Source organism: Chiloscyllium plagiosum, chromosome 22, assembly GCF_004010195.1.
Source record: "Chiloscyllium plagiosum isolate BGI_BamShark_2017 chromosome 22, ASM401019v2, whole genome shotgun sequence".
NCBI lineage: Eukaryota > Metazoa > Chordata > Chondrichthyes > Orectolobiformes > Hemiscylliidae > Chiloscyllium > Chiloscyllium plagiosum.
The window spans coordinates 5,494,345-5,505,417 of record NC_057731.1 but is presented as its reverse complement, the minus strand read 5'-3'; the positions used below and the strand labels follow the sequence as shown (position 1 = coordinate 5,505,417).

Here is an 11,073-nt window from a genome sequence, read left to right as displayed (position 1 = left end):
CTTACAATTCTCTCTTAGACTTTGCCCACAACAGAAGTGAGACTCACCGGCCTATAGTTATTAGGGTTATCCCTACTCCCCTTCTTGAACAAGGGAACCACATTTGCTAGCCTCCAATCTTCTGGCACTACTCCTGTAGACAACGAGGACATAAAAATCAAGGCCAATGGCTCTGCAATCTCCTCCCTTGCTTCCCGGAGAATCCTAGGATAAATGCCATCAGGCCCAGGGGATGTATCTATTTTCACCCTTTCCAGAATTTCCAACACCTCTTCTCTACATGGTGGCTCTCAGTTTAAGCCACCACCAGTCATCTCTCTGTAACAAGAGAGCAGCTCTATAGTCTGATAAGATGATGGCAACTTTATCTTTTCCTTTTACTTTGTAGATCTCACTAAAGCATTAACTGTCCACCAAAGGTTATCAGTCTCATCTATTCCTTTCTTGACAATATGTATTGCACTGTGTAGTCTGAGGGTTCCACCTCTGCCAGTTTGAGTGAAGAATAATGTGAGACAGGACTGTGTTGTAGTTCCAATTCTGTCTGGTATTTTCTCTACTTTCCTTACAGATATGGATATTTAACTGCATACCGTAAGACCATAGATATAACAGCAGAATTAGGCCGTTCAGCCCATCAAGTCTGCTCTATCATTCAATTGTGGTTGATATGTTTTTCAACCTCATTCTCCTGCTTTCTTCCTGTAACCTTTGGTCCCCTTACTAATCAAGAATCTGCCTTAAAGACAGTCAATGACTTGGCCTTCATAGCCCTCTGTAGCCTCAGGCTGAAGAAATTCCTTCTCATCTCAGTTTTATAGGATTGTCCCTTCACTCCAAGGCTTTGCCCTTGGGTTCTAGTGTCTCCTACTAGTGGAACCATCCTCTCCACATTCACTCTATCCAGACCTCTGAGTATTCTGTAAGTTTCAATCAGGTCCCCTCCTCATCCTTCTAAATCGGATCGAGTACTGACCCAGAATCCTCAACCGCTCCTCACATGACAAGCCCTTCATCCCCAGGAACATTCTTGTAACCCTTTTCTGGACCACCTTCAATGCCAGTACATCCTTCCTTAGATATAGAGCCCAAAACTGCTCACAATATTCCAAATGCCAGAGCCTTATACAGCCTCAGCAGTACATCCCTGCTGTTGCATTCTAGCCCTTTTGAAGTGAATGCCAACATTGCATTTGCCTTCCTAACTGCTAATTAAACCTGCAAATTAACCATAAGAGAATCTTGAACTCAGACTCCCAAGTCCCTTTGTGCTTCAGATCAGACAGTAAGCTACAAGCTGTCCAGAATGAGAGCAAGAACAAAAATGCAAGGTTTCTTGAAACAGGTCCTCTGATCTAAATTGATGATGCTTCACTGTTCACACACATTCAGCTACAGAGACTAGTAGATTGTCTCTCCCATGTCTGTAGCTTGTTCTCCCTTACTATAAGAACAAAGAATTGTACGGCAACAGGACTGCATCTACATGATGCCTTTTGAAACAGAAAACCTTCTGCCTCTACATGGTCTATATCCCTCTATTGCCTGCCTATTCATGTATCTGTCAAGATAACTCTTAAATGTTGCTATTCATGTATCTGTCAAGATAACTCTTAAATGTTGCTATTGTATCCACCTCCTCAACATTCTGTGGTAGCGCATTCCAGGCACTTACCACCCCCCCCCCCCCCACAGTACAAACTTGCCTTTTACATCTCCTTAAACTTTTCCAAATTTTGTACAGTTCTAACAGGTCTCTCTTTCTCTCTCTCTCTTTCTCTCTCTCTCTCTCCCTCCCTCTCTCTCCCTCCCTCTCCCCCCCCAAACCTTCGATGTTCAAGTGAAAATAAATCAAGTTTTGTCCAATCTCTCCTCATTATCACAGTAAATAACACCTTCCTGGCAGTAGTTAGCAAGTTGTTTCCTTGGGTCCACAGTGATAGGTGATCTGTCTCAATGGAGAACCCAAATATGTATCGAGCAAGCAGTTGCTACTTTGACCAACTCACAAAGCATTCTCAGAACAACATGGTGTTGACTCTCAGGACCAAGATGCTGGTTTACAAGATCTGTGTTCTCAACACCTTGTCATACAGTTGCGAAGTGTGATGAAGCTTTCAAAAAAGGAAACCCAACAACTTTCTTCTTCACTATTTGCTGCTCATTTTTGGCATCTTATGGAAGGATAAAATTAGAAATGTAACAGACCTTTCAAAGGCAAAGCTCTTAAGTATGTTGGTACTCATCAAGCAGAGGGAACTTCTCTGGATTGGTCATGTTTTCAGGATAAAGAGAGCTGCACGTCTAAGAAAATCAGATCACCAGAGACAGGCAAGGCTAGAACTTCCAATGCTGCTTGCAAGTATGACATGAAGGTGCTAAATATCGATTCTCGATATACCTGAGAGACAGTAGATGATGGCAGAGGAAACAGGCAACATCCCCTGTGGACCAGCTTGCACCATCATGACAATCAGTCACTACAGCAGTCTGGGAAAAGGCACCCGTTCTGAATACAACAAAGCCACAATGACACTTAATAACTACTTCATGTGTGGCACTTGTTGGAGGGACTGCCTCTCACAGAAAGCTACCTGGATCAGCGGATATGAATTCAAGGATGCCAATAATAAATAATATAGTAAAACTAACCAAGGTACTTTGCAAGTATTAGGAGAAAGTGAGGACTGCAGATGTTGGAGAGTCAGAATTGATAAAGCATGGTGCTAGAAAAAGTACAGCAGGTCAGGCAGCATCCTGAAGAAAGGTCCTCCTGAAACATTGACTCTCTTGGACCTCGGATGCTGCCTGACCAGCTGTGCTTATTTCAGTGCCACACTTTATCAAATTTGCAAGTATTTTCAAGCAAAGTTTGACATCAAGCCACATTAGAAGTTTATTAGTGTGGATGAAAGAGGCAGGCTTTCGAGAACAAAGTGAGACCAAAAGAGCTAGAGAGGTGTAGTGAGCAGGTTCCAGAGCTTTGGAAAAGGCACTTGAGGATACAGCCACTTACGGTTGAGTGTTTAAAGTCAAAAGAGTAGAATTAGTGAAGCACAGAGATTGTTAAAGGAGATCACAGAGACAGGAAAAGGACGAGTACATGGAGAGATTTGAAACTAGGTTAAACATTTAAAATCATTGTGTTTCTAAGCCATGAGCTTGAAAAATAAATTGTTAAGTAGAAAGGACATGAGTGAATGAAACTTCATACAATTTAGGACATGGGCAGTTTTGAATGACCTCGACTTTATGAAAAGTAGAACTAATGACTTCAGCTTGGTGAACCTTGAATAGTCAAGTCTACAAGTAATAAAAGCACAAATGACAGTTTCAGAAGCAGATAATCTAGAGCAAAAGGGAAGTTTTTTTATTCATTCATGGGATGAGGGTGTTACCCATTCCTAATTGTCCAGAAGACAGTAAAGAGTCAACCCCATTGCTGTGGGTCTGGATTCACGGTAGGCCAGACCAGGTAAGGATAGCAGATTCCTTCCCTAAAGGACATTTAGTGAACCAGGTAGGTTTTTTCCAACAATTGGCTCTAGATTCATGGTCATCATTAGATTCTTAATTTCAGATTTTCATTGTATTCAAATTCCACGGTGGGATTTGAACTCAGGTATCTAAAACATTACCTGGATCTCTGAACTAACAATCCGGCAATAATACCACTAGGACATCACCTCCCCTAAGTTGAGTGATTTTATAGTGATAGAAATTGTCGGTGTGTGGTTATGTGGCTGAAAGCTCACCTTGAGCTCAAAGTAATACCAGGGTTCCGAAATCAGTGCAAGAGTAGACCATGCAACCTCAAGCCCACTTTTTACAATCTGACTTTACCAATAACCCAACATACTCTGATGTTACCTGATCGTCTGTAGAATTGGATCTTATCGAAGAGTGTATAAAGTCTGGTCATACTAACTAGCGCACACAAAGCTATTACATAAATTGATATAATTTTCATTCAATTTATCTCTCTTATTCTGTCTCCTAGGTTTGTGTGATTCAATTCTATAAACTTATAAGTTTTATTTTTGAGTTCCACTGCCCCAGCAAAAGTTTCTGGTTTGGTATTCTAATCCAATCAGTACAACCATTAGGTTTACTTTTATTTAATTGCAAAAATATACTTTATTCATAAAAAATACCTTTATCTACATTCACAGGTATGAAAGCAGTTCTGCACAGTCTATGCAAATTAAGAGAAACAAATATTGGAATTTAATAATTCCCTACATTTGCAAAACCAAAGGCATTTCTGACTCATGCAGGACATTATTTACATACATTGAGGCAAGGAGAGGATATTATAACTGAATAGACCCTTATAATACTTTGGCAGAATAACCTTGGACAGTGGTCTTTTCCCATGTGCCTTGGCAGCAGCTGCCCCAAGCTTTATTGCGTCCCTCAGCAAATAGTCCTGGACCTTGGAAAGTGCCAGTTTACAACATTCAGTCAAGCACTTACACTGGAAGACCATAGGGTTTTGGGCAGACCAAAGAGCGTCTTTCACAGAGTTAATGGTGCTCTAGTTGCAGTTGATGTTTATCTCACTTTGTGTCCCAGGCAAATGCCTGTAGAGCACAGAGTTCTGCATCACAGAGCTGTTTGGGACAAAAACCGCTGCATCTCTCTCCAGACCTTCCTTCCAAAGGCACATTCCAGAAGGAAATGTTTTACTGTTGTTGATTTGGGAGCACATATGTGTCTTTGGGATTTGTCAGAGTTTCATAACCAAGTGTAGTACAAATCTACTTCTGTTAATTCGAGTAATGTGTTTTATTACAGAGAAATTAAATGAACCAGTAACACAAATTAAGTGATTTGAATCAAACAGCATAAGTAGAATTTCTTTTAACAACGAATTTGAATTAAGCAATGTTTGATTCAATGAGCAAGCTGCACAGCTACCCTTATACATTTGAAAGAATGCACACAAACATAGTATTCACTTCTATTCTCATCAACCCTTGTTGTGCTTGTATTTGTGATCTCTGAGTAATTGCAGTGATTTGTTATCTTCAAGTTGCCAGGCCTTGCTTGAATATCAGTTATCGTATTTATATCTCTCTTTTAAAGTTCATGAGTAATAGTTAATTTGAATATTCACATCCTTATACCTCCTGTTTGCAAGAGATATAATGCACATTCAGGGTGTGTAACTTGTAAGATAAATAGTTATCACATCAATACAGTCAGGATCACCCTCCTCCATGAATAAAAAAAACAGGAAAGTGAGAGGGCAGAGACTGTCAAAGCAACGGTAAGCCCTGTAACTAAGCCAAAGCGAGAATGAGATATAGGGTAATCTCTTCATTAACCCTTTTCTATCTCGCCCACAGACTGAGATAAATGAAAGGCTCCAGAAACAGGAAGAAGCCTACACTGTGAGAATCAACAAACTTATCCAGCACTGAGACATGTGGCAGGAGGATCTGTCTCCAAACACTGTAGACATCCGGATATGCTGCTTGTGAGCTAATTATGTTTCAAAGTATGTAATAGCAAGGGGAGATATGAAAAGTCTTCATTTTGTTCACCAAAAGATATTTGGCATATTGTTTGGGGAGGATTTGGAGCCATGCATCATGTTTGTTATGTCTGTGTTCTGTGATGTGGCTTTGCATGGTGTATGTAAACAAGCTGTGGCTTATCTTTGAACGTGGTGCCTATTAAGACTACTTCTGGTAAAACAGTTTACCATGTTAAACACAGATATAAATACAAGTTCTTGTTTTGTTCTTGGAAGTTAATGTGTTTTATTCAAATCCCTGCCAATAATTCAGCAGCACATCCTGGAAATAGTTACTGTTTTTTCATCCCTGAACAAGTCTGACTATTTCCAGTGAAAGGACAAGATGCCTACTCCTTGGAACCTGGAACTGTTTCTTTAATAGTCCTGCTCAAATGTAAAGCAAAGGCTTAGATTAGGTAATGGTGAAGAGGAAAGATTGAATGCAAAGCATATGGGAAGGGGGAGCTGGGAATGGGATACTGTCAGACTGAAAAATATCTGGGTGGAAATCAATTTTAAAAATTCATCCATAGGATGTAGGTGCCACTATAATTTATTGCCTATCCCGACTAATGAAATTGAATAGCTGCTTGGTTGGAGTCAACCATTTGATGAGACTATGTAAGGATGGGAGAACTTGTCTAAAGAACAATGGAGCAACTCATGTTCTTGTGATCACTTTTATTCATAGCAGTTTTTTTTAAAGAAAATAATTTAAATTCCCATACTGCCATTGTCGATTTGCATCACTTGGACTTTTGTCCAAGCTTCTGTATTACTATCACAGTAACATAACCACCATAGCATTGCCATAGAAACAGAGTCCTACAGCACAGTCCTTCAGCCCAAACTGGTCCATGCCTACCAAAATGTCCATACATGCTAACTCTATTTCCCTGCATTTGGAAATATCCTTCTCAACCTTTCCTATCTATGTATTTGTCTCACTTTCTCCTAAGGAATGAGCTGTCAGTGGAAGTGGTAGGGCCAGATACATTACATTTAAAAGGCATTTGGACAAATATGATTTGGAGATTCCAGTGTTGGACTGGGGTGTACAAAGTTAAAAATCATACAACACCAGGTTATAGTCCAACAGGTTTATTTGAAAGCACTAGCTTTCAGAGCGCTGCTTCTTCATCAGGTGGTTGTCCATGATACCGTCTATTTTAGTGTCATCTGCAACTTACTCATCCAAAACATTGATATTGATAACAAACAGCAAAGGGCCGAGCACTGATCCCTGAGATACATTACTAGTCACAGGTGTCCAGTCCAACAAATATCCCTCGACTATTTCCCTCTACTACCTACCATCTAATTTGCCAGCTCCCCCTGGATTCCATCTGATCTAACTTTCCAGAGCAGCCTACCATGTGGAACCTTATCAAAGGCCTTACTGAAATCCATATAGACTACGTCTACTGCCTTGCCCTCATCAACCTTCCTGGTCACTACATCGAAGAATTCTAACAAGTTTATGAGGCATGATCTCCCACGCACAAAGCCATGCTGATTACTCCTAATCAAACTGTGTCTTTCCAAATGCATTTTATCTTATCCCTCAAAATCTTCTCAAGTAACTTACCTACTACAGATTTTAAGCTTACGAGTCATTAGATCCTAGGTTTTTCTTTGCAGCCCATTTTGAATAAGGGCACAACATTTGCTACCCTCTAGCCTTCCAGGACCTCACCCGCAGCTAATGATGATGCAAGAGTATCAGCCAGGGGCCTTGCAATTTCTTCTTCAGCTTCTTGGAGGGTTCATGGATATATCTGGATAGGACCAGGAGATTTATCCACCTCCACACACTCTAATACATCCAACACCTCCTCCAGTGTGATGTAGACCACCCCCAAGATATCACTACTAACTTTCCCCACAGTAAACACAGAGGAGAAATATTAATTGAAGACCTCACTTATCTCTTGTGGTTCCACAAATAAATGTCCACTTTGGTCTGTGAGGAGTCCTATTCTCTCTCTAGTTATTATTTTTCCTTTAATATACTTAAAGGACCTCTTTGCATTCACCCTAATCTTCTCAGTCAAAGTTACCTCGTGCCCTCTTTTCGCCCTCCTGATTTCCTTCTTCAGTAATCTCCTGTATCCCCTCCAATCCTCCAGGGATTCCCTTGATCCCAGCTGCCTGTACCTGAGCCATGCCTTCTTTATTCTGGTCAAAGCATCAATATTTTTTGTCATCCAGGTTTCCTTATTCCTGCCAACCTTGCCCTTCACCCTCCCAGGAACATAGATCTTGAACTCACACTTACTAGAGATCCCTTTGCCTGTAAACAAACCACTCCAATCAATCCCTGCAAGCTCCTGTCTAATTTCATCAAAATTCGCCTTGCCCCAATTTAGGACAAAACCTTTGTCCCTCTCCATAACTATTCCTCCCCCATTGTCACCTCAGTCATCTGTCCTGCCCTATTTCCCATGGGATGGAGATAACAAGGGAAGTTTTGTACATTCCCAAGTAGGACCCTCTATATACTGCTTGAAGAAACTTTCCTGAACACTTTTAACAAATTCCACCCCATCTAAACCATTAATGCTGTCGCAGTTCCAGTCTATGTTAGGAAATTTAAAATCCCCTGCTATGACAAATTGCTCCTGCAAGTCTCTCCAATCTCCCTGCATATTTATCTTCTAATTCCCATTGACTATTTGGGGGCCTGTAGTACAGCCCCAATTACATTACCATCCCCTTCTTATTTCTTAGCTCCACCCACAAAGCTTCACTGGATGATCTTTCAGTTATTTCATCTCTGATTACTGCTGTGATACTTGCCATTTTCAAAAATGCAACTCCCCCTCCCCACTTTCCATCAACTCTGTCCCACCTAAAGCACCTGTATCCTAGCACATTAAACTGCCAGTACTGACCCTCCCTTAGCCGTGTTTCTGTAATGGCTATAATATCCCAGTCCCTCGTATCTATCCACACCAAGTTCATCGGCCTTACCTGTCAGCCCTCTCCATTGAAATAAATGCAATTTAACCAACAGGCATTCCTCACTCTGTCTTGTTCCAGCCTGACTTGTCTCTTCAATTTACTATTTCTGATTACTGTATCTCCTTCTAGCCTCAGACTTGCTTCCCTGGTGTGGAGGATCCCACCCCCTTGCCAATCTAGTTTAAACCCTCCCTTGTAGCACTAACAAACCTGACCACCAAGATATTGCCATTTGAATGTTGATAGTAAGGGTGGCTAAATATGTGAGTAATTCTTAAAATACAGATCTGTTGACATTCACTGAAACTATAGGTGAGATTTTCCATCATGACCTGGGTCTGTGGCATTCGCAGAGGCTATAGGGACCCAGAACACAGCTAGCTAGTTTTCGATCACCCAGTTCATGGGGGCAAAGTAAATCTCTCTGCCACCACTAGTGACGTGAAACCTGTTCCAATTTGAAGTAATTTACAAATATTAAGTTTTTCTGCATGGGTTTCAGTACTTAGTTGGAATTGTTTTTCCAAAAAAAAGCTGACATTTTGCATTTAATTGTGGGTTTCAACTGATGCAAGGTGAATTTCTCCACTTCTGCACCCCCAGCTCAGACCCTTGCCCAGCTGGATAATACAGTGGAAATCACACACACCTTGTGCCTTTGTTTATCATTGTCCTTATGATTTGCTGATATGCAAATCCATATTGGAACACTCAAGCAAAATATTAACTAATCATTCAAATCAAGGTTACTTTACAATCTCGGAAACCACAAGCGGTGTTCTTTTACATCTTCAAAGTTACTCCATTGAAGGCATTTACTTTTACAAGTTTACTTCATTGAACATGAATTCTGTAAAATACTTAATCTAATTTGTAAACCTAAAATTTAATTCAATAAACTTCTTATTAAATCAAGTTTTACTTAAATTAAAATTCATCTTTTGGAAGTTCCCAGACACTTGATTCACTTTAAATTTCACATGCGGTAGATAGCTGGCTTGAATTCTTTCTAGCCGATATCCTATAATGTATGTTAGCATGCTGTTGCAACTGATGCCTTGTACTATCCACAATAAATTGTGTTAGAAATGAGAGATCACATATACTTATGTAGCACCTTATAAGATAGTTCCAGATGAGGTCCAGAAGTATAATCAGACACTGAGCTGTGGTCAGAGATAAAGTATTTTAAAAGAAAGAGTAAGGTAGAAATGCAGAGAGATGTAAAAGTACATTCCTGTTTTAGGTGTAAAGAGTATTTAACAGTGTCAGAAGGCGATTTCCAGAGCTTAGGCCCTATAGCCACCAATGGTTTTGTGACTGGGAGTGTGGATTTACAAGAGGCCAGAATTGGAGGAGTGTAGATATCTCAGAGATGCAGGTGTTGTAGGGATGGAAAAAGTTACAAAGACATGGGAAGGCAAAACCATAGAGGGATTTGAACATGTATATGAAAACTTTAAATACAGATTAGCTAATTAATTAGTAATGAACAAGATTTACTGCAAGTTAGGATATAGCAGCACAGTTCCAGATGAAACGACCTTCACAGAGGGTGGTAGAGTGGCTTAGTTTGATAAATGGACAAACACCACAGCTTTTGTTCTCTCTACAGCATGCATGATTTAGTCTTCTATTTCACTCACTAAATATTCCATCAACAGTGGGGTCAGATACATTGCCTTAAGTGTGCCAGAAGTCCCTGATGTTTCCTCTCTGTCAAATGCTAAACACTGCAGGTGTATTGATCATACAGGCATAGAACATAGAACATTACAACGCAATACAGGCCCTTTGGCACTCAATGTTGCACTGATCTGTGAAACCAATCTGAGGCCCATCTAACCTGCACTATTCCATTCTCGGCCATATTCCTATCCAATGACCATTTAAATTCCCTTAAATTTGACAAGTCTACTACTGTTGCAGGCAGTGCGTTTCACGCCCCTATTGCTCTCTAAGTAAAAACTACCTCTGACATCAGTCGTATATCTATCACTCCTCAATTTAAAAATATGTCCCCTCATGCTAGCCATCACCATTCAAGGAAAAGGCTCTCACTGTCCACCCTATCTCACCCTCTGATTATCTTGTATGTCTCAATTAAGTCACCTCTCAACCTTTTTCTCTCTAACGAAAACAGCCTCTGAACTTCATTCATCTGTGTGTTGTATTCCAAAATTACCTATCATTCAGAACATGACATGAAGATGCTGTAATGGTGCCATCTGCTGCTCATTTTGATGATTGCAAATTAAATCAGTTAAATAAATGCAGCTCCAAAATTTATTCACAGCTGAAGCCTGCAAAACATTTGCTGTCAAGTTAGTATACTTAACCAATTTGATCATCTCAATTACTCCTCTCCTGCTACGCCTTTCATACCATCTTCTCCCATTGCCATTTCCATTCTTCCCATGTTATCCCCATACCACGTAATCCCTTTCCCTTTTCATTCCACTATTACCATTCCATCCCTCATACTTTCCAATGTTGATTTAATTGTCTGTCTCACTCTGGCCTTTCTGACCTTGGTTTCCTACACAATGCTAATTGTGCTCAATGGAAGTTTCAAAAAGAGCACC

At 40.4% G+C, this 11,073-nt stretch overlaps 1 protein-coding gene across 1 annotated transcript in view; it reads left to right on the top strand.

The window, feature by feature from the left end:
- cabcoco1 (ciliary associated calcium binding coiled-coil 1) overlaps nucleotides 1–5,750 on the top strand; it is a 125,276-nt gene extending 119,526 nt beyond the window's left edge. Inside the window, exon 9 of the mRNA XM_043712316.1 lies at nucleotides 5,352–5,750. Coding sequence (XP_043568251.1) covers nucleotides 5,352–5,426 — 75 coding nt within the window. The 3' untranslated portion in view covers nucleotides 5,427–5,750. The remainder of the gene's footprint in view (nucleotides 1–5,351) is intronic.
- Nucleotides 5,751–11,073: the final 5,323 nt, after the last annotated feature.